The sequence below is a fragment of the Hyperolius riggenbachi genome, chromosome 11, assembly GCF_040937935.1.
Source record: "Hyperolius riggenbachi isolate aHypRig1 chromosome 11, aHypRig1.pri, whole genome shotgun sequence".
Classification (NCBI taxonomy): Eukaryota; Metazoa; Chordata; class Amphibia; order Anura; family Hyperoliidae; genus Hyperolius; species Hyperolius riggenbachi.
The window spans coordinates 18,469,419-18,494,388 of NC_090656.1; the positions used below are offsets into that span (position 1 = coordinate 18,469,419).

Genomic DNA, 24,970 nt, shown 5'->3' on the forward strand with positions numbered 1-24,970 from the left:
TTTTTTTGTATGGACAATCTAGTTTGTGTGTATAAATACCGGGAGCACAATAGGTCTCAATCTTTCACATATTGAAAGCGCATATAGGCCCAAGGAGTATAGGAATTATATGTGATATGGTTGCCATGCGGAATATGTTCTGAAAATTTAACTGGCGGCAATATATACGTGATCATATTGGTCCCCACTTTTTTGCCTCTGTGAGAGTATTAATTATTTTACCTGACTGTCATTTTGTAAGCACTTCAGGATAACTCACGTTTCTTACTGGAGGCTTTGAGGGGTACCATTGTGGTCTACGATATATAAGGCGAGGGTTTTTATATTAAGGGATGGGGCATCTGGGTGCATCCTAAGGGTGGCTTGGTGATCACTGATATGTAAGCTGTATTAGCTTTTACCAACTTTTTTTCTAAAAATATTCAATAAACAACTTTATATTATTGCAATCAACAAATTGTTATCAAGTTTATTCGGTATTTTTAGTGTGCGACATATAATGGCTTGGTAGCTTGGTGGTTTTTGTCGATGGTTTGATGTTGCCAGTGTCTGCACCTATTGTTCTGATATTATTATTGCTTTTTCAGATACAATTTTGCACTAATTGAATTAATATTAATAATATTTTTTGTAGCACAGTGGCTATCGACTGGCTCAGTCACAGGAAAACAAACCTGAGCTGCGGCAGGGGACTGGAGGATCGGTTTGGCATGGCGCGGGTACAGGATGGCTGCAGGGGGCCGGTGAAAGACCCAGGTAAGTTAAACTTGCTTTTTTTAAAACGCTTTAGGTTCCCTTTAAGGGCTGCATTTTAAAGACTGAATTGTAAACAGCAGCCATGAGAATCTAATGTAGAATCTGCTTTTTCTAGCAGCAAACAAATGTAAATAATGACCCTTTGAACTTTTTAGCACTTAAACCTTGTCAGCGGTGTTTCCTAAACCAGATAAAAGTGTATAGGCACCTTCAAGGTGCCTATACATCAGTCAATGTATGGCCAGATTGTTTTCTTACTAGGAAGCCAATTAACCTACCTGCATATTTTGGAATGAAGGAAGAAGCTGGAGTACCAAGTGGAAACCCCCACAAGCCTGAAGGTTACATACAAAATTCCATGCCAATGACGAGCAGGCGTGGACACTCTAACTATAACTCTAACACTGTCTGGCACCGTGCCAGAGCAAATGAACTATAGACCAGAGGGCAGCACAAAGCTCTCGCCTTGTAGCACTGTGACCCTGGTTCAAAGCCACGGCACTATCTACACTATTCTCCCCATGTCTGTGTGGGTTTCCTCTGGGCACTCCAGTTTCCTCAAACATCTCAAAAACAAACAGATAAGTTAATTGGCTTTCCTAAACATCACTGCCATCCAAAAGAAAGCCCAGCAGAGACTCTACTTCCTTCGTCAGCTGAGGAAGTTTAGCATGGCCCCAGAGATTTTGACCAGCTTCTACTCCGCCACCGTTGAATCGATCCTCTGCTCTTCCATCCTGGTCTGGTACACCGGCGCCAGCGACAGGCTCACACTTCAGGGAGTCATCAGGGCAGCGGAGAGGGTCATTGGGAGACCTCTTCCCCCACTTGACCTCCTACACAAGAGAAGGCTGAGATCAAGGGCGCTGAGGATCGCTAACGATCCCACTCACCCGGGCCGCCGCTACTTCTGTCAGCTCCCACTGGGACGGAGGCTTCGGGCCATCTCCAAAAGGACTTCCAGACACAGTAACTCTTTCTTTCCCGCGGCCGTCAGCCTCCTAAATTCCCTCCACATACTCCCATCTGCACACAATACTAATGATAGGCCACTCTATGTCTTTTGACCTGTCACGGGTACTGTATAATTGCTGCTCTTGCATGTAATGCAAATGTTAGTGCAATATAATGTGTTTTTTATCTTTGTAAATGCCTGTCCTCTGTGTATAAGTGTAATGCAACTTCTGTTCTGCTGTTCTATACTACCTATCGCTGTCTCTTCGGAGCTATTTGTACTGTGCCAAACCCAATTCCGGGCATGACCCAGTTATGCTTGGCGAAATAAAGAATTCCTGATTCCTAAATTGGCCCTAGACCAGGGGTGTTTCTAGGTTCCTGGGAGATCTGGGGTACTCCTGGGCACCGAGAGGGAATGAGTGTGCGGCACGGGCTGGGACCAGGAGGCTTTGCTAGGCTGGGGTGTTTGCTTTGCTGAGGACTCTGCTTTGCTGGGCTGGGGCCCTGGGGCTTTACTTGGCTGTAGATAGGTAGGTGCCTGCAGTATAGGTTAGATAGGTATGTTCCCCCAGTATAGGTTAGATAGGTAGCTTCCCCCAGCATAGGTAAGATAGGTAGCTGCCCCCAGCGTAGGAGATATAGGAAGCTTCCCCTAGGGTAGATTAGATAGGTAGCTTCCCCTAAATGTAAGAGGCAGGAGTAAAGAGGCGGTGCAGTGTGGGGGGGGCAGCCAATTAAAAACTCACCTCCGATCGCAGCCTCCAGCTTCTTCCGGCTTCCTCCCTGTGGTAGTTTGCATGGGTAACAGCGCCCCGTGATGACATCACAGGAGGCGCTGTAGCCAAGGCGATGGACGCCGTGGAGGAAGTCGGAAGAAGCTGGAGGCGAGTTTTTAACTGCCCGCTCCCCCCGCCGTTCCGCCCAGTGCCCCCTCTTGCCAATCAATCGATCCGGTGCCCCGGATCAAAGGCCCTAGCGACGCCTCTGCCCTAGACTTTGATAAATACATACACTACAGGATATAGACATAAGACCATGGTAAGGATTAGATTGTTGCTCTGAGGGACAGTTAGTGACGAGACAATATACTCTGTACAGCGCTGCGGAAGATGCCAGCGCTATATAGATAATAATAATAGACTAACAAATTCAATCATAACAGTGGCTGTAAAATGTAAAGCTGCATTACCCAGGGTGAACACTAGAGGGCATCTCTCCCTTCAAATGCACTCCACATAGAAAATGCATACAAATCATCACATTCAAATGGAGGCATTAGAGCCAGAGAATAAAAACTGCTCTATTGGATGAAATACACTCTATAGGCAGTAGCAGTGTTAGAGAATCTTGCCCAAGGTCTCCTACTGAATAGGTGCTGGCTTACTGAACAGGCAGAACTAGAGGCTTCCTCCAGCACCTGGCAGCCGTCCTGCGACCTCGCCGCAGTTCTGATCCCAGCTGGTCCCCTCCGTTGCAGACACCGACCTCCCCCTCTTCTGCAACTGTGGGAGCGTGCCACTCGTGATCACGTAGCCTGGAGCATTCTTTTCAGGCGCAGAGGTACTGCTTCTGCACAGAGGTACTGCTCCAGGCAAGGTGAGCACAATCGGCACGGCCACATGCTCGAGCAGGCGTAGAAGATGCCAACCTGGCATGGTCGATATCTGCAACAGAGAGGATGCAGGAACACCGGAGCTGCAGCGAGGGACAGATAGGCTACCAGGGGCTGGAGGAAGCCCCAGGTAAGTTTTTGTTCACAGCCCGGATGTTTACTTTAGGATAAGATTGGAATAAGGCAAACATAACGTGTTAAACAGTTGAATGAATATTTTTTACCCACAGCACTACTTCTATAAATAGGCTCAAAGTTCCTCAATCTAGGAATGAGCTGAGTGCTTTGACATAAATAGACAACCTAAAGCCATTAGTCTTGTTTCACATGTCTGAGTTGATATCATTATGTGTTGCGAAGTGAAGAGATCCCATAAAAGGCCAAGTTTAGCCTGTTGCGGTTAGTCGGGGGAATTATATTGGGGATTATTGACCGTAGTTTCCCTGCCCCTTCCTCCTCTATACCGGGAACCCAGCCCGCTCCTGACCTGCAGCTTCTCCTCATTGCTGGTCCGGATGATGGAGGTCACGATATCCGGTAGAAGCTCTCTGGGGAGATTATCCAACAGCCTCTTCAGTTTGGCAACTGCCGGCACCGAATTATCCAACATGTCCACCAGCTGAAACCGAGAAAACAAAAACACCATTATGGAAACATTACAAGAGCAGGGAGCAGAATTTATAAACATTATCTGTATTTATAACGTGTCCAGTTCTGAATAACAGATTTTAACCTCCTTGCCAGTTATCCCGAGCTGAGCTCGGGGTAACTCGCGCAGGAGGATTGCTCTGGCCGATTTTTGCAATTTTTTTTTCCTACATGCAGCTAGCACTTTGCTAGCTGCATGTGCTACGCGATCGCCACCGCTACCCACCAATTCGCCGCTACCTGCCGCGCGGAGCCGCTATGGCTAGCTACATGATTTAAAGAAAAAAAAAAACAAAAAAAAAACAGTGCTGCGCTGCCCCCTTGCCGCAAGAATTGGACCGGCAAGGGGGTTAATCATTTCAAGAATTGCAACAGGTAAATATAGTAGCAAAAAAGTTTTACAAAACTGTTTCTGCCTACGTCAAAGGTAAATATAAAATTTTACAAAAATCTCTTAAAGTGGATCCGACGGCTCCTTCAGCGCCCTGGTATTCTGAGTCTCATGTAGCAAGTACACAACCAGTTACAGATAAAACCAAAACAGTGTAGTTCCACCCCTGAGTTAGATACCAACTTTACAAAACATGAGTATGGGGCTTTTAATGAACAATTATAGTCTTTTTATTCTTCTAATCAAAGTCTTCACAGTTGCGGACACACGGATAAACACAGTTTCCAGAATTCCAAATCACAAATACACGACTGCCTGACACGTGTTTCACGATCAAGGATCGCTTCTTCAGAGGCATACAGTATACATGTACATCACATGTAGACCCTTGTGTAGCTAAGGACCGCAATCTGTAAAAACGTGAAGACCAGGTTCAAAAACGCCGCCGCCAACTCCACGAGTGCGCCGCCAACTCCCGGTATAGAGGAGGAAGGGGCAGGGAAACTACGGGGTGGATCGGGATTCCCTCTGACGTCCCGACGTCCATGACGTAATCCCGCCCCGTCGCCATGGCGACCGGGGAAGCCCAGCAGGAAATCCCATTCTGAACGGGATTTCCTGCTTACTCTGATCGCCGGAGGCGATCGGAGTGGGAGGGGGGATGCCGCTGCTCAGCGGCTATCATGTAGCTAGCGCTAGGCTAGCTACATGATTTAAAAAAAAAAAAAAAAAAAAAAAAAAAACAGTGCTGCGCTGCCCCCTTGCCGCAAGAATTGGACCGGCAAGGGGGTTAATCATTTCAAGAATTGCAACAGGTAAATATAGTAGCAAAAAAGTTTTACAAAACTGTTTCTGCCTACGTCAAAGGTAAATATAAAATTTAACAAAAATCTCTTAAAGTGGATCCGACCGCTCCTTCAGCGCCCTGGTATTCTGAGTCTCATGTAGCAAGTGCTCATGGGGGTTCAGTCTGGGGAGGAGGTGGCTTTTCCTGAAGGAGGAAGAGGCATTACCAGCCAGAGATTTCAGAGGCAAGGGGGCGGAGAGGGGAGAAGAAAGGAGGAGAGGGGAGTGGAGTTTTCACAGGCTGAGGAGAGGAGATGCAGAGCAGCTTGCCTGTGTAATGATGACAAGCAGAATATGGCTGCTCTTGTATCACAGGAAGACATAATCATATACTGTTGAAGCTGTTTGAAGCTATATTTGCTGTGTAAACTATGTAAACTTTAGCTAAGATATATATAGACAAGCTACTTGTTATAGTTAATTTTTCATCTCGGATCCACTTTAATAACCACTTGCAGTGTGCTGGTGCTCTGATGCAAAGGAGTACTAGAGGATTTTAAAGAGAACCTGAAATGAGAGATATACGGAGTCTGCCATATTTATTTCCTTTTAAAGTGAACCTGAACCAAAAAAAAAACCCTTATGATATAATTGTATGAGCAGTACGAATAATTAATAGAACATTAGTAGCCATTTTTTTCCAGTTATATAGCTGTTTTTTCTATAACACTGTCTCCTTCTCTAATATTTGCAGTTTACAAATTACACTCTGTATTTTTAATGATGAAACAGAGCAGAGCTAATGATCCTTTGAACTTCCTGGCAGAAAAACATTAAACAAACAAGAAACGGTGAGAGACAGGTTGAGATAAGTGCTTCAGAAATAGCATTGCTCACTGATTAAATTAGTCGTGGAGCTCAGAGAAGCTCTTTTGCATAGATAACTACTGAAGTTGCTTAACTCTTCCTGTACTGAAAACCAGGGCTGTGGAGTCGGTCCAAAAATCCACCGACTCTGACTCCTCAGTTTAGGGTTCCACCGACTCCGACTCCACAACTCCGACTCCTCTATTTTGCATATTACAATTTTGTTGATTAAAAGTATGTAACATGAAATTCGTCTCTTAACTGCCAAACGCTTAGGAATTTTACAAGACAACTGAAGTGAGAAGGATATGTAGACTACTATATTTATTCCCTTTAGACTAAAACTAGTCCTTGGTAAGAGTACTTGTAAAAGGTACAAACCGGAACAAAGAACATCTATCAGGCCCTAGGCAATGTAAGTGTGGGTACAAGAATGATGTGCAGGTACTCTGCAGGGGAATGAGGGGATTCTTCCTCTATTACACATTCTTCATGCACAATCTGAACCAGGTTTATGGGTGATAGACAACACCTCTGTGTTCAATGTGCACAACATTCTCAGTGGATTCCCTGCAGCTCTGTGGGAAGTGCATATGTATAGTACTACTGTGTAACAAAGTAAACCTGAGACAGATGAAATTAAAGTTTTATACATACCTGGGGCTTCCTCCAGCCGCCTTCAGGATAATCAGTCCCTCGTTGTCCTCCTCCACCACCTGGATCTTCTGCTATGAGTCCAGGTACTTGAGCCAGTCGGGCGTAGTGCACATGCACACGGGAGCGTACTACACCTGTACAGCACTATTGTGCAGGTGCAGAATGTTCCTGGCTGTGGGAGCGGCATGCGGCCGTACAGCGCTGACTGGCTGAATTACCAGGACTCATAGCAGATGATCCGGGTGGTGGAGGACAGCGAGGGACTGATTAGACTGAAGGGGGCTGGAGGAAGCCCCAGGTATGTATAAAACTTTACTTTTCATCCGTCTCAGTTACCCTTTAATTTGTAGTCACCAAACCAAATTTTAACAACATATCAAATGATTTGATTTCATGAGCAAAGAGAGTGCATACATTTGCATAAATCAGCATCAACGCAGAATTATTTCCATCTCATTGACCATCTCTATTAGTGACACAGCTACACATCAGGCTTTATTCTTACAGCATAGATGTTATTTAGTATATATAAGAGATTCCTGTGTACATATCATATATACAGTCACAATCAGATATGTATATCTGACCTTAAAAATACGGGGACTGCTTTATTGAAGCAGCACAAGTAACTAATTTTGATTCTTTTATTTCATTTTTGTGGACTGAACACAGCTATTACTGTATATATACATTGTTTTTAATGACTATTATGTGAGAAATAGAACATTTTATCATATTTTCTATTTTAATTACAGTTACAAATTCATTAGGAGTCGGTGCATTTTTTCCCCACTCCAGGCACCCAAAATTGCCCGACTCCACAGCCCTGCTGAAAACAATATGAGACTCATCATTCTCCAGGATACTGCGCTCTCATGCATCAACTCCGCCTTCCTGTAGTGATATCACTGTAATAATAAAAACACAAAAAAGGAAAAAAAACGTAGCGTGATACTGTATTACTACAATAGCCTCTATACCAAAACCCCCAGTGCTAAATGGGATCTGTGTGTGCATCCACCTATTGAATAGGTATCACAGGTCCTCACCATATATTTTAGTTGCCAGGTCACAGACAGCAATAAAAGCACCTTACAACTCACAGGTTCCCACCAGGGGCGTAACAATAGACCCTGCAAGGGCTGCCTCCACCGGGGGCCCGTGGGGGGAAAAGTTTGAGAGACTGACAGCTAAGGACATGGAGAAAAAAAACGTATTCTGCTCTCACAGCATTGTTATATTGACTGCATGTGTCCAGCACACAGATAAGGAATCACACACACTTTGGAATTTGTACACTGTCCCTGCTCCCCAGGGTTCGTAAAAAAAAACATCTGTCTCACACTGCAGCTAAGTTCTAAAGACTTGACAAAGACTTTACAAACAAAGGAGTCACATTTTGAAAAAAAGTTGTAGACTGTCCCTTTTCAGCAAAAGGATTCCTAGATTCTTATCACAGGGGCTAATGACTTTATGGCCTCTGAATACTTTTACAACTCAATGGAGTGGAGATTGATGTGTTACTGTTGCTGCTTCATTGAGAGCTTGTGACATTCTGAATGTTTTGCCAAAGTTACATTGATACTATATCTTATGTTCAGCATGTCATTGTTGTTCCTCCATATAGCATGTGCTTTCATGTAGTAAAATAATACAGCTGTGTGTGTGTGTAAGTACTGGGAACAGAGCTGCAACGAGGAACTTGTCGGCTGCAAGGGGCTGGAGGAAGCCCCGGGTAACAACAATAACAATAATATTTATATAGCGCTTTTCTCCCTGGGGACTCAAATCGCTGTGACCCTGCATTATGCAGTCTCAAAGGCTAGGGAAAAGAGGTGAGTTTTTAGCCTTTTTTTAAAGCTGTCCAGAGAGGGAGCCTCTCGTACTGATTGTGGAAGTGAGTTCCATAGAGTAGGGGCTGCGTAGGAGAAGGCCCGAGCACCAAATGTTAAAGTGACTCTGTAACAAAAATTACAACGTTTTTTCTACCATCCTACAAGTTCCTAAACCTATTCTAATCTGTTCTGGCTCACTGCAGCACTTTGTACTATCACGGTCTCTGTAATAAATCAATGTATCTTTCCCTTGTCAGACTTGTCAGCCTGTGTCTGGAAGGCTGCCAACTCTTCCGTGCTGGTCTGTTCCTCTATGCACACTCCAGTGTGTGTTTTATTTACATAAGCCAGCAGCTTCTCTGCTATCTTATCAGTGATAGAAGAGAGCTGGAAAAAAATCCTCCTCTGTTAGGCTGTGAAAGTAGCTGGCTGACACATACTGAGGAATTACAAACACAGGCACAGGCAGAGCTGTCTGCAGGAAGCCTGTAATGTTCAGTGTATGAGAGAAGAAGGGGACAGAAGGTAAACACACAAATGATCTTTTGAGATTCAAAAGGAAAGCTGTATACAGCCTGATTGTGTATGGATGTATTTTCTATGTGTGGACATATTGTACATCAATCTACTTCCTGTTTTGGTGGCCATTTTGTTTGTTTATAAACAAACTTTTTAAAACTGTTTTTGACTACTTTTAATGTGGCGGGGAGCGGCGAAATTGTGACAGAGGGTAATAGGAGATGTCCCCTAACACACTGGTATGTTTACTTTTGTGCGATTTTAACAATACAGATTCTCTTTAAGTGTACCCTGGGAATAACCAGCTTCATCTTGTTGGCAGAGCGGAGGGTGCGTGGAGGGGCATAAAGTTCCAATAGATCCGCTAAGTATTTGGGTCCCATGTGGTGTAGAGCCTTGAATGTCAGCAGGCAGATCTTAAAACTGATTCTCCATTTTACTGGCAACCAGTGAAGAGTTTGCAGTACTGGGGTGATGTGTGAGCTGCGGGGGGCGTTGGCTAGGAGTCTGGCTGCAGCATTCTGTACTAGCTGTAAGGGGCGCAGAACCTTTTCTGTAGATCCGATGAACAGGGCGTTGCAGTAGTCTAGGTGGGAGGATACAAATGCATGAACCAGGGCAGATAGGTCTTCAGCTGGGATAAGGTGTTTGATTTTCGCTATATTTCTTAGATGGAAGAAGGAAGACTTGACGACAGCTGATACCTGCTGTTTGAGTTCTAGATTTCCATCCAGGATCACCCCAAGGTTTCGCACAGAGTCTTTATACTGTACAGTATCTCCCCCAATTGCTAGTTTGAGGTGGTGAGCGTTTTGAACTTTATCCATCATGTGTGGACCACCTACCACCAACACCTCTGTTTTGTCAGAGTTCAACCTCAGCCAGCTGCTGTTCATCCAATTTTGTAAATCCACTAGACACGCATTTATGGATGCTGATGGGTGAGTAGATCTTACAAAATTTTAAGCCTTATTTCTTCTGTCCTATAAGTTCCTATACCTGTTCTAATGTGCTCTGTCTTACTGCAGCCTTTCCTACTTGCATTGTCTCTGTAATAAATCTTATCTCCTTTCCTCTGTCGTGTCTGTCGGGCTAAGGCTGGAATGTGTGGAATGTGCAGCACTGCTTGTCATTGGCAGAAGCTTTACACACACCCTCCAAGCTCTGCATGAGTCACACAGTAAGCTAGTTCTCAGCCTATGATACTGTGGTTAGAAGCCAGTCTTTTGTTTGTAAACACTGCCTAAAACTGTTCATTACAAGCCAGGATTGCAGCAGGGAGTGGCAGAAACAGCACAGAGGGGCCCAGGGGAAAATAAGGAATAGAATGGTATGCTTTTTATTGTAAGAATATTAGAGTACAGATTCTCTTTGAGTCTAAGTGTTTTTATCTGAATGGGGAAAACACATTGGTCCTCAGTTTTCCTGTGCAGAAAGCGAGGGGGATGGGGGGCCCCATCCAAAGTTTTGCAGGGGGGCCCAGTGATGTCTAGTTACGCCCCTGGTTCCCACATTCTCCTCCAGTGCACAGAGACACCCACAAAGTCACACGAGGTCTCTCACCGGATACTCTGCCGTCCAGATTGTAAGACAGCACGCTCACTTGTGGTGATTTCCCAGCAGGTCTCAATTGGCACAGCCTCAGCCTCAGCAGGAGGATCACAATTCCAGTAACAAGGACATGCAGATTCAAACCTCACTCTGCAAAACCTGACAACTGAAGGAACTCCTCATAGTGTAAAAAACACACATTTATTAAAAATGTTAAAAGTAGTGCACTCACATGTTCCAGTATAAAATCAAGCATATCACAGTGCAGGTTCTCTCGCGTATGCTGACTATTTGCGTGTAGCTCCGCCCTACGCGTTTCGTACTTCCGTAATCATCAGGGGCTCTAATATGAGACTCATATCTTTGCTACTAATGTTCTGTTTCTTAGTTGTCCTACACATACGAATCATTATCTCATAAGTTTATTTTCACTTACTTTCACTTCAATCCCTTGTTAATGGTGTTGCGGAATGCATTGAAACGATCTGGCGCAGGAGGATGGGGCAGCCTATAGGGGCCCATACACCTAACGATTTTCCCGCCGATATACGGCCGATTCGATCACAGTGATCGAATCGGCTGTGAAATCGCCGCGCACACCGCTGACAGAACGATCGATTTCCGTCCGAAATCTATCGTTCCCATCGATACCCGTCGAACCGTCCGTGCGGAAGATTTTTCTCGATCGCCGACGCAATACAGCGGGTATACATTACCTGTTCCGGCCGGCGCAAGTCTCCTGGTCCCCGCTGTCCTCTTTCCACGCTGGGTTCCGGACCGGCTGCAGCTGCACAGAACTTCCTATCCCGGCAGGAAGTTTAAACAGTAGAGCGCCCTTCAGTAGCTGCAGGAACGGTCCGGAGCCCGGAGCGGAGAAGAAGACAGCGGGGACCAGGGGACTCGCGCCGGCTGGACCAGGTAATGTATGCAGGGGGGGGCGGCAGCTCCACAGATGGTGAATCGGTTTCAGGCTGAAATGATTCACAATCTGTTTGCAGTAAAGGTGGCCATACGATCCCTCTCTGATCAGATTCAGAGAGGGATCTATCTGTTGGTCGAATCTGATGGCAAATCGACCAGTGTATGGCTACCTTATGGAGGATTAGGAGGTTTCCCTGTATTGAGGCAGGTACCTAAAATTCCCTAAAGGCTTCCTTTAAGATAAGATTGGAACAAGGCAAACATAGCGTGATAAATAGGTGAATCACCTACCGCACTACTTCTATACACATACTAGGTTGTTTTTGGACGAGTGGCCGGTCTGGACTGCCTATGCAGAGAATCTACCGTGTGTAAAGCAGCACTGGATCCGTCACAAAGAGATCTGGATTGCTAGATTGTCTTGCCTGAGCCCACTGTTCCCCTACTAACCCCGCCTGCTCGACACCGTTTTGTGACCCCTCCTCCCGCTTCCATGGAAACAGAACAACACTCGCTCCAAACTGTAACCAGAGGGATTGAGTCCTGATTCACATGGGTGACAATAATTGTGTGCACCTTTGCACTGGCTTTCACTACCTGCATCAAACCCTCAATTGTTGGAGCTAGGACTGCGATTTTAGGGAAAAAAAATCATCACTCTGAGGATACTGAAATCGTCTTGACGCACATCGCGATTTTGATTAAAAAGCGATATATCGTTCTTATAGTTTGAACCCTCATCCGCCACAACACGATTACAAATAATGCAGGTTACCCAAACCCTACTTGCATTCTGCAAAATCAGCTAACCGTTTGCACACTCACATGCAATTGCTTTCATGCTAATCAATCATCCTGGAACCCCTGCTATCCCTATAACTAAATTTAAAGCGGAACAGAGAGAAAATAAACACATTGTTTCACTTACCTGGGGCTTCCCCAAGCCCCCAGCAGCTGTCCTGTCCCGCACCGGTCCTGCCCGAGCCTCCGTTCTCCCGCCGCCGGTCCGTCCCGTACCTCGACTTGTAAGTCGAGGCCAGCGCAGCCCTGCCAAGCGTATTCTTTCTTCGCGTTCCCCTCTGAAATAGCGGGGAACACGAAGAAAGGATATGCGTGGCCAGAGCCAAGCTCAGTTTAGGCATGATAAGTGTAGGTGTGATAAGTTTAGGCATGATAAGTTTTTAGGCGTGATAAGTTTAAGCACCAACTGGGTTAGCACCGCAGTGCACAGCTGATCAAAAGTTTTGCGCTACCAAAGTCTGGTGCACTTCACATAGAGTTTAATGGCGCTGCTTTGCGTGCGGGACTTTGCGCGCGATCTAAACTTATCTAAACTTATCACACCTAAACTTATCACACCTAAACTGGCTTTTCACCAGTGTGGTGCAATGGTTATCACGCCTAAAGTCTCTAACTGGGTTAGCACCGCTTTGTGAATCGAGCCCAATGTGTTTATTTTCTCTCTACAGTTCCGCTTTAAAAGCCATGTCTTCCTTACAAAAGAATACACTCTCTTGCATAGTTTCATACACTGCGCAGAGGTACCCCAGTATTCGTATGTAACTCTGGCCCTGTAACATGAATAGTGCAAACATACAAGCATTCAGTGCATCAAGCCTATCTAGGGATTAGGAGCACATATCCTGACATCCTCTCCTGGGACAGATCGCGCATTAAACAAATTCCCCAAGGGAAGCTACAAAATACATCCATGTGCACCAATGTTCACACCCTTTCTCTTGGCTATCCCTGATGACTCGCACAACATTGGGGTGCATTTTTCAAGGGTTACAATGTGGCCATCATAATCTTCACACCCATATAAAGTGTAGCCACAAAAACACCTGATCTGAAGAATAGCCCCCTTTATTAGAGGGAGTGAAGTAGTAGTGGGGGCCCCCTTACGACTCGGGCCCCTGTGCGGTTGCAGGGGCTGCTCCCCTGTAGTTACACCCCTGGGTAGTCCACTAGAGATAGGGGTAATACAGCAGTCAAAAGCTGGCCACAGAGGCTGGCTGTGACCTCAGGGGAGGGGTTTCATACACTGAAGAGCCAGCATTCCTAGTAATTCCTCCAGGGAAGAAAATAAATGGAAGGGCCAGTGATGACTGTGATACCTCAGGGGAGGGGTTTCATACACTGAAGAGCCAGAATTCCTAGTAATTCCTCCAGGGAAGAAAGTGAATGGAAGGGCAGTGATGACTGTGATACCTCGGGGGAGGGGTTTCATACACTGAAGAGCCAGCATTCCTAGTAATTGCTCCAGGGAAGAATATGAATGGAAGGGCAGTGATGACTGTGACACCTCGGGGAAGGGGTTTCATACACTGAAGAGCCAGCATTCCTAGTAATTCCTCCAGGGAAGAGAGTGAATGGAAGAGCAGTGACACCTCGGGGGAGGGGTTTCATACACTGAAGAGCCAGCATTCCTAGTAATTGCTCCAGGGAAGAATATGAATGGAAGGGCAGTGATGACTGTGATACCTCGGGGGAGGGGTTTCATACTCTGAAGAGCCAGCATTCCTAGTAATTCCTCCAGGGAAGAGAGTGAATGGAAGAGCAGTGATGACCTACCTGGACGGCGTACTTGTAGAACTGCTCGGAAAGGTCACCCAGCGCCTCTTTCCACTCCTCTTTATTGCGCAGCTCCTCCAAGCGGTCCAGCTGCTCCACTTCAGCCACCGGATAGGGCCGGGTCTCCACAATCTCCAGGATCCGGAACCGGCACAGGCCGGTGACCAGCAGCGTGTAGTGCGGCTTGGGCCAGTTACTGCCGACCACTTGAACAGCTAACGCTGCTGTGCCGATCCTACCAGGCGAGAAAAAGTTATATACGTATATATCAGGGTCATCTCTCTGTAACACACTTCCTGTACATCCTCATAATGGATCACTTTTGGCACAATTATTTCACCATACAAACATGGCTGTCAGCTTAGAGACTCTGGGTCTAGTGTAACCGGCAGTAGTGTGTTGTGCTGGACTTACCTTTCACTCATTTTTTGCAGGGCTGTTAAGCATCCAAAGCCTGGTTCTCGAATGAAGCAGGGGGATGGGGCGTAGGGGGAGTTTACATTAAGAGGAAGAGATTTAACGGGGGTGGGGAGGGGGTTGTATGGATTTGGCTGGGATAAAAGGAAACCTAACACAAGCCCCACCTGCATTTTTTAACTTATAACGCTATTTAGCATCATAAGTGTAAGGCACACTGCATGCACCATTTTTTAACACGTATAACGCGGTAAATGTATCGTGGCAAACTCCACCTTATAAAACAGGAAAAGTTTACTCCTCTGTTTGCTCTGCATCTTAAAGGACTTACGAGGTCACATGTGACATGATGAGATAGACAAGTGTATGTATAGTGCCAAGCGCACAAATAACTAGGCTGTGTTCCTTTTTTTCTTTCTCTGCCTGAAAAAGTTAAACATCAGGTATGAAAGTGACAGTTTCTGCCTGGGTCGGGACCGGGTCGGACTGGGTCAGACTATAGCATAACCCTCACTGATAAGTAATTACAGCCATAAAACATTTTTCTGTCAGTAAATGGCTTTTAAGGGCAGGAAAGAGATAAAAGGGGTCAATAAATCATAGATTTGAGCCCTGGCATACTGCAATGAATGTGTTATTGAGCAGAGACAATGAAACAGTAAAAACTTAAAAACTAGATTTAAATATAAAATAAAACTGTGGGATATGTAAAAAATACATTTTTAGGAGAAGTAGGATAGATATAATTGTTTTTCCCTGAAGTTTATTTTCACCTCGTAAGTCCTTTAAGTGTCTGCGCAAATATCACTCTGTTCCTCCAGCAAATTACAAGATCATAATACAATGCAAAGTGCCACTTTCAAGACCTGTACAGACATCACATGATTAACAGCTATTGGACTGTTTCTGATCGTTTCAGCCTCCAGTCTGATGTCTGCACAGGTGTGACGTCTGCTGGAACTAACTAACCTAATGTAATAGATTGTTACATGACTGTTTTGTGTACCATTGGTGAACGGTATAATTGCCCTGCGTAACATTGTTACAAGTGGACCTGAACTCTTGCACGGGACAGAAGGAATACATAGAGAAATGCACCCTGTATGTATTTAGAGAGTTTAGCCTAATTCCCCCTCATCTGTGACTAAGCATAAGTTGTAATTTGACCTCTCAGATGTGTCAGCTGGCTACCATGGCTGAGCAGCTAATTTGTAAACACAGAATGTTAACACTAGGTCTGTTTCAGTGTACTCCCCAGAATTTTCTTCCAGATGGGCAGCATGAAAAAGTAGCCGGGTGACAAAGAGAAGACAATTGGGGTGAGATGAGTGAATGCAGGCCGGTGCTTCTCTGCTTAGAGCAGAGAAAGTAATGAGCCGATGACAGCCGGGTGGTCACCAAAACTAGTCGGGTGGAGCACCCGACTAAAAGAGCCTGGGGAGAACACTGTGCTTCCATGAAAGCAGGAAGTAGACACACTGCAGATTTATATCAGCTGAAGCAAAGAAATGTTTTTCTATATAAAGGTTATTATGCTGTTGCATATGTTAGAGATATTTAATGCTGCAATGTCTCCCCATCTATTTTACAACGCCGCATGATATGTTATCGCTTTATCAATAAAAGCAAAAGATAGGAGAGCTGCAAAATTGCTTTTCAAATGTGTAACAAAAGCAATTTTGCAGCGACTTTGTGGGCGATTTTAATGCTTAAAGGGAACCTGAGATGGGGCAAAAACAATAAAATATACATACCTTGGTTTTCTCCAGCCCCCTCCAGCCTGATCGCTCTCACGCTGTCCTCTTCTGACTGTCCCTTCGGCTGCTATTGGCCCCAGAACGTCTTCCGGTCCTGGACCAACTGCGCATGCACGGCCAGGGCATGAGCACGCTCCCGCCATGTTCACATCACTGGGAGCGTTCTGCACCTGCGTTGTACTACTGCGCAGGCGCAGAACACTCCCAGCGACGGGAGATAGGCAGGAGTGCACGTCTGGCCGGACTGCGCCTGCGCCGACTGGAGGATTTTCCGGGGGCCAGTTGCGAGCGAACAGGCAGTCAGAAGAGGACGGCGTGGGAGCGATCAGGCCAGATGGGGCTGGAGGATACCAAGGTATGTATATTATATTGCTGTGGCCCCATCTCAGGTACACTTTAAATAAAGTTTAACTGGCTCTAGACTACTATATATACACACTACAGTACACCTAGACATATGGCTATAGCAGAAATTATATTGTGAGCCCCTCCCATGGACAATTAAGTGACAATTCTATCCTCTGTACAGCGCTACTTAAGATGGCAGCACTATACAAACATTTAAATACAATTTATTGGAAAAAAAAACAGCCTGCCAGTGCTGATCAGCCGCTGGCAGGCTGATCAATGTGCCCCGCTCTATTTACTGATGGGAGCTCGCTCATACGAGCGCAAGCTCCCGTTAAATCTCGCTCCTCGTGAGATGACGCCATATGGCATCCTGGAGGAATAACACAGCCACTCTGCTGTGGCCAATCGGCGTTAGGCAGTCGGCAAGAGGTTCAACTACGTGCTAGGTCTCCCGAGGACTGGCTTCCGACACGTAGTCCTCTCCCCAGCACAAGAGGTCACCAGCAGTTCGGTAATTGGAAATAGGAGGAGCACCTATAACCTCTTGCTTTGGGGGGTGGGGCCACATGCCGGAAGGCGGGGAAATTTACACTGTAAAGTGCTGCTGAAGATGTAAGTACTATACATAAATACATCCTGATATTGTGGTAGGACATTAACGTAAATGCAAAAAAAGCACCGGGGAAATCTGGCCACCCAGAAAACTCGATAGTAGAGGATCTGTAAATTTACTGATATTCGACTATTACAGTGAAAATGATGCTAGTAAAATATTGATAATACATATTGATATTTTACTACAGCTAAAGATAACCCTATTCTGAGTATTCTCACACCACTGAACCTCCCTCCACTGATGCCCAACCTTAAAGGAGTTATCAGCCAATAAAAGCCTGCTCCCGATCTACTTACCCGGGGCATCCTCCAGCCCCTTGCTGCCGATACATCCAGCCCCACTCTCAGCCGCTGGCCCGGGGTCCCCTCCGGTGCAGAGGTCATCCTCTACTGCGCTTGCACAAGCGCAGAACTACTGCGGCTGCGCAGTACACTCCGGACAACGTGGACTTGACTGGAAGCTGCGCAGGTGCAGTAGACGTAGAGGACGATCTGCCGCACAGGACGTATTCGTGACAAGGGCTAGAGGAAGCCCTGGGTAAGTAGACCGGTGGGAGGCTTTTTTTGGCTGATAACGCCTTTAAATCACCCCCCCACGCCTAACCTTAACCACATACCACCACGCCTAACCTTAACCACCCCACCCCCCATGGCTAACTTTAACCACCAAACCCCCATGGCTAACCTTACCACCACTCTCCACGGCTAATCTTAACCACCCAATGCCCATGGCTAACCTTCAAGGAGTCTGAAGCCAAAAAAAACAAAAACACAGATACTTACCTAAGGAGGGGGAAGGCTGCTCTGCATCCTATAGAGCCTTCCCATTCCTCTCCTCGTCCCTGCACTGGCTCCCCCGTCACTGCTCTCCTCCACTGCGGGTGGGCTTCGGAAGTCTTCGGGAGAACTCGCCTCCCGATGACAGGCTGATCCATACTGCGCATGCGTGAGCACAGGAGGAAGCCGCCTGTCTTCAGGAGCACTCGGGCTCCTGAAGACTGCCAAACTTCCCGCAGTGAGATTTAAATGGATAAGCCAGCGGGGGAACGAGAGGAGGAGGAGGAGAGGAAAGACACAATAGCTGTGTTCCCCAACCTTGTCCGCAGGGCCCACCAACAGTGCCTTCCCCCTCCTTAGGTAAGTATCTGTTGTGTTTTTTTAAATTTTCGCTAAAGATTCACTTTAACCACCCACCCTCGATGCCTAACCTTAACCACTTACCCCCCACGACTAACCTTAACCACCTATCCTCCATGGCTAACCTTAACTGCCCCCCCCCCTCTGCCTATACCCCCCCCCCCCCTCCCCAAAAAAACTGAAAAAAATACACCCATTGAAATAACGTTGTTAAGGGCGCCCCAGAGCGCACAAATTTCAATAGGTAGTGAGCCGTAAGTGAGCACCCAATGTTCCCCTTACCAGGACATTAGACTATGGTAAGAACCAGATTGTGAGCTCCTCCCACCACATGACTATGTACTCTGTAAAGTGCTGCAGAAGATGTCAGTGCTATACTGTATAAATACATCATAATAATAATATGGTAGGACATTAGACTATGATATAGTAGAATTAGAGTGTGAGCTCCTCTGAGGACAGTCAGTGACATGACTATGTACTCTGTAATGTGCTGCAGAAGATGTCAGTGCTATATAAATACATAATAATAATAATAATAATAATAACAATAATATTATGGTAGGACATTAAACTATGACTATGGTAGGATTAGCTTGTGAGCTCCTCTGAGGACAGTCAGTGACATGAGTATGTACTCTGTAAAGTGCTGCAGAAGATGTCAGTGCTATATAAATACATAATAATAATAATATGGTAGGACATTAGACTATGACTATGGTAGGATTAGATTGTGAGCTCCTCTGAGGACAGTCAGTGACATGACTATGTACTCTGTAAAGTGCTGCAGAAGATGTCAGTGCTATATAAATACATAATAATAATAATATGGTAGGACATTAGACTATGACTATAGTAAGGATTAGATTGTGAGCTCCTCTGAGGACAGTCAGTGACATGACTATGTACTCTGTAAAGTGCTGCAGAAGAGGTCAGTGCTATATAAATACATAATAATAATAATAATATGGTAGGACATTAGACTATGACTATGGTAGGATTAGATTGTGAGCTCCTCTGAGGACAGTCAGTGACATGACTATGTACTCTGTAAAGTGCTGCAGAAGATGTCAGTGCTATATAAATACATAATAATAATAATAATATGGTAGGACATTAGACTATGACTATAGTAAGGATTAGATTGTGAGCTCCTCTGAGGACAGTCAGTGACATGACTATGTACTCTGTAAAGTGCTGCAGAAGAGGTCAGTGCTATATAAATACATGAAATTACGTAAGAAGGATCAATTTATTACAATCAGGTTTTCAACTGAATTGAGATTTTGTTTGGACACAAATCTTAAAGGGAAGGTCCAAGCAAAAAAAAAAAATGAGTTTTACTTACCTGGGGCTTCTACCAGCCCCATGTAGCCATCCTGTGCCCTTGTAGTCACTCACTGCTGCTCCAGTCCCCCGCTGGCAGCTTTCTGACCTCGGAGGTCAGGGCCACATTGCGTACATTTTTACGCATTCCAGCTAGTGCAGGAACAAAAATTTACGCGTTGCACCACTAACGCGTAAAAATGTATGCGTTAATGTTCCTGCACTAGCGGGAATGTGTAAAAATGTACGCAATTCGGCCCTGACCTCCGAGGTCAGAAAGCTGCCAGCGGGGGACTGGAGCAGCAGTGAGTGACTACGAGGGCACAGGATGGCTGCATGGGGCTGGTAGAAGCCCCAGGTAAGTGAATCTCATTTTTTTTTTTTTGCTTGAACCTTCCCTTTAAGGACACTGATTGCTACATTTACACATCTGATGAATGACTTGTAATTGTTCTGTGCGACTGCAGTAAAGGTTTACGCTCAAATGTATGTTTGGGAGATATCAACATATATAAATACTAAATAATAATAAAATATTTAGAAATGACTCCTGGAGCTACTAGTTGAAAGCACTTGTTCTGGCCCTGGGGAAACGCCAACAGCTCCCCTGACCTACGACCCAGCCGACAGGTACACGGATAAGCAGCTGGTTTACCTCTCACCTCTTAGGTTATATGAACGTTGGCCCGATACACAGTACAAAGGCTGCAGGAGATGGGACAGGGGGGTATTATCACTATTTCATTCATGTTGGAGATTGCAGAATTATATATCCACCAATACATTATTCCTTCATCAGAAATCCTGAAATCCTAAATGCAGATCTATATTCAGCTGAAGAGAAAAGCCTGTCAGCTGCTTCTAGCATGTGGATCGTGGTGGAGGAACCTGCCAGGTACTCTGCATTGGGCTCCCAAAGGCACTTATGCTGGGGTCCCAATGGAGATTGGGGAGAATGTCAATGGGAGAAGGGGGGGGAAGCTGTCTATCAGTGGGCTGCACAGTGTGTGTAATGGCACGCTATCAAGGACTCCACGGGAGAGTGGCACACTACCAGGGTCCCCACAGGGGGAGTGGTACACTACCAAGGACTCCACGGGGGAGTGGCACACTACCAGGAATAATACATGAGGGAGTTACAGTCTATCAAGGGCCACACAGTGCACTCAAAGTATGCCCCAGAAGGCAGACACTATCAGGCAGGGGCGTTCCTACCATTGGGCGCAGGGGGGCATGGCGCACCGGGTGATTGACAGCCAGGGGGTGTGGCCACAACCCCCGTGGTAGGCAGAGCAGGAGGTAAAGTAGCGCTATAGGGAGGGGCAGCGGGGACAGCGGCGGGGAGGGGGGAAATATCCCTCCCCCCTCCCTCACCTGGGTCCCCTCCTTCAGCGCTTTCTACTTCCAAAATGCGGCAATTAGGCAGGGCAGGCAGGCGGAGAATAACTCACCTCACTTCCGCGTTCCAGCCGCTGGAACGCGGCGTCGCCTTCAATGCCGGTCACTGTGCTTCCGCTCATAAGGAAGCACAGTGGGCGGCATTGAAGACGCAGAAGTGGCACGTGACGGCGACGCAGCGTTCCAGCGGCTGGAACGCGGAAATCAGGTGAGTTATTCTCCTCCCACCCGCCCTGCCTGCCACTTTTGGAAGTAGAAAGCGCTGAAGGAGGGGACCCGCTGCCCCTCCTTATAGTGCTGCCCACCCCTCCTGGGCCACTATACTACCTACACTGGGGGCAGCTATGCTGGGGTCCACTATACTAGCTATACTGGGGGCAGATATACGGGGGGGGGGCACTGTACTACCTACACTGGGGGCCACTATACTAGCTATACAGGGGACCACTATATTACCTACACTGGGGGCAGCTATACTGGGGGCCACTATACTAGCTACACAGGGGGCCACTATACTGGGGGCCATACTACCTACACTGGGGGCAGCTATACTACCTACACTGGGGGCCACTATACTATTTACACTGGGGGCCACTATACTAGCTATACTGGGGGCCACTATACTACCTACACTGGGGGCAGCAGCTATACCACCTACACTGGGGGCAACTTTATTATGTATACTGGGGCAACTATATTACCTATACAGGGGGCACCTATACCTGGCATTACCTGCCGTGGCGTGCTTAGTATGCCACACTCGCTCCTTTCCTTTTTTTTGGGGGGGGGGGGTGTCTTATAATATCCAGCACTGGGTGTCAGATGCCCTAGGTACGCCACTGCTATCAGGCACCACACAGGGACACCACAGTAGGATGAGCACTCTTACCAGGGAAACCACAGGGATTAGGGGTACACTACCAGGGATAACACAAGTAGGAGGAGCACTCTACCAGAGACCCCAGAGGGGGAGCAGTATAGGGAGAATAGAGAGGGAGGGGGCCAACTACCAGGGACCCCAGGGGGGCGGGGCACACTACCAGGAATCAAACAGGGGGAGTTACACTCTATCAGGGACATCACAGTGCAGAGAAGCTCAATAAGGAATACCACACAAAGAGGGCTCTATCAGGCACCCCAGAGGGAGGGGCACTCTACCAGGGACTCCACAGGAGGAGGGGCACTGTATGAAGAGCAGAAGGGGCGAGGCACTGTATGAGGAGCACACAGGGGGCGGGGCACTGTATGAGGAGCACACAGGGGGCAGAGCACTGTATGAGGAGCACACAGGGGGCAGGGCACTGTATGCACTGTATGAGGAGCACACAGGGGGCGGGGCACTGTATGAGGAGCACACAGGGGGCGGGGCACTGTATGAGGAGCATACAGGGGGCGGGGCACTGTATGAGAAGCACACAGGGGGCGGGGCACTGTATGAGAAGCACACAGGGGGCGGGGCACTGTATGAGGAGCACACAGGGGGCGGGGCACTGTATGAGGAGCACACAGGGGGCGGGGTCCTCTGTCAGGGGGCAGGGCACTGTAATGAGGAGCACACAGGGGGCGGGGCACTGTATGAGGAGCACACAGGGGGCGGGGCACTGTATGAGGAGCACACAGGGGGCGGGGCACTGTATGAGGAGCACACAGGGGGCGGGGCACTGTATGAGGAGCACACAGGGGGCGGGGCACTGTATGGGGAGCCCACAGGGGGCGGGGCCCTCTGTCAGGGGGCGGGGCACTGTAATGAGGAGCACACAGGGGGCAGGGCACTGTATGAGGAGCACACAGGGGGCGGGGCACTGTATGAGGAGCACACAGGGGGCGGGGCACTGTATGAGGAGCACACAGGGGGCGGGGCACTGTATGAGGAGAACAGAGGGCGGGACACTGTCAGGGGGGCAGGGCACTGTATGAGGAGCACACAGGAGGCGGGATACTGTAATGGGGGGCACTGTATGAGGAGCACACTGGGGGGGGGGGCAGAGCACTGTATGTGGAGCACACAGGGGGTTGGATACTGTAATGGGGAGCACACAGGGGGCAGGGCACTGTATGAGGAGCACACAGGGGGCGGGATACTGTAATGGGGAGCACACAGGGGGCAGGGCACTATATGAGGAGCACACAGGGGGCAGGACACTGTATGAGGAGCACACGGGGGCGGGGCACTGTATGAGGAGCACACAGGGGGCGGGGCACTATATGAGGAGCACACAGGGGGCAGGACACTGTATGAGGAGCACACGGGGGCGGGGCACTGTATGAGGAGCACACAGGGGGCGGGGCACTGTAATGGGGAGCACACAGGGGACGGGCCCCTCTGTCAGGGGGCAGGGCACTGTATGGGGAGCACACAAGAGGCGGGCCCTCTGTCAGGGGGCGGGGCACTGTATGGGGAGCACACAGGGGGAGGGGCACTGTATGGGGTGCACACAGGGGCGGGGCCTTCTGTCAGGGGGCGGGACACTGTATGGGGAGCACACAGGGGGAGGGGCACTATATGGGGAGCACACGGGGGCGGGGCCTTCTGCCAGGGGGCGGGGCACTGTCTGAGGAGCTCACAGGGGGCGGGGCACTGTCTGAGGAGCACACAGGGGCGGGGCAGTTACCTGTGCAGGTCGGGCTGCTGCTCGGGGTCGCTGTTGGGTATGACCCCGATGATGGTGCTCCGCAGGGAGGTTCCCCGCAGCAGGCGGCTCCGCACTAGCTGCAGGTTCCCGGCTGTGTGCACCGCGCAGCGCATGCTGGATCCGGGCAGCAGAACCCCGTCCTGGGTGAGCAGCAGCGGCAACCGCCGGGGGATCTGAATGGAGCCGCTGGAAGCCATAATAACCGAGCAGCTCCGGAGACTCCACTGACAGCAGCAACTCCGGGACAAAGAGCGAGCGGACTACAACTACGGAGCGCAGCGAGAGGCCAAACCGGAGCCTTCTGCTGCCACCTGCTGTCCAAGCACTGAGCGTTATGTACTGTATGTAGGTTGCCTGCAAACACTGGGTGATCTGCCGCCATCTTTTGCGTACAGCTGGAACTGCAACCGCTGGAATGATCGGGAACCTACTGTCATCTGGTATCCAGCCAGCATACTGCAAATACTGGATGATCAGGAGCTCTGCTGCCATCTAATGATCAAAAAAGGGAACTACAATTGTTGAATGATTATGCTACCTGTCGATAACCAGTAAATCGGAAAATTGTATACTTACCTTCCGTAATTTTCCTTTCCTGGATCAGATAATGGCGGCATACTCCTGGGTTCAACTCCTCCCCCTGAACCCCATTGGACAGATCTTTTGCATAAATTAAAAGAATCCAGCCCCCCCCTGCCATTCTCGTGACAAATCAGTCCTCAAATGGACAAGAGGGAGGGATTCGTATGCCGCCATTATCTGATCCAGGAAAGGAAAATTACGGAAGGTAAGTATACAATTTTCCGATTTCCTGGACAGAAATGGCGGCATACTCCTGGGATATAACAAATCAGAAGTAGAGGGTGGGAAATGCCAAAAAAAATATACAATTTATTTAACAGATGCCGACAAAACAGCTTTACCAAAGTCTAAAGAGGTTAAACATGCTGGATTGACATGATAATGAGATATAAACGTATGAGGTGATGACCAACTGGCCGCTTTACATATTGTATCAATTGACACTTTTGAAAAAGCTGCCCAGGAAGCTGACATACCCCTGGTAGAGTGGGCGTTGACCTCTCTGGGAACCTCTAGACCTTTTAACTTATAGCTAAGTTGAATTAGTTTTACCAGCCAATTCGCTATAGTTCTGGTCGCTAGGGGCTGACCTTTCTTTGCTCCTTGGATGTTAATGAACAGATGATCTGAAACTCTGAGAGAAGAGGTTTTATCCAGGTATGTTCTGATGCTATTCCCTA

General features: G+C 47.6%; 1 protein-coding gene across 1 annotated transcript in view; it reads right to left on the bottom strand.

Moving 5' to 3' along the window:
* The window catches only part of LONP2 (lon peptidase 2, peroxisomal), a 162,867-nt gene extending 138,868 nt beyond the window's left edge, over positions 1-23,999 (bottom strand). Inside the window, exons 1-4 of the mRNA XM_068260949.1 lie at positions 23,688-23,999; positions 14,075-14,309; positions 3,813-3,944; positions 1,367-1,592 (exon numbers count right to left, since the gene is read on the bottom strand). Coding sequence (XP_068117050.1) covers positions 1,367-1,592; positions 3,813-3,944; positions 14,075-14,309; positions 23,688-23,905 — 811 coding nt within the window. The 5' untranslated portion in view covers positions 23,906-23,999. The remainder of the gene's footprint in view (positions 1-1,366; positions 1,593-3,812; positions 3,945-14,074; positions 14,310-23,687) is intronic.
* Positions 24,000-24,970: the final 971 nt, after the last annotated feature.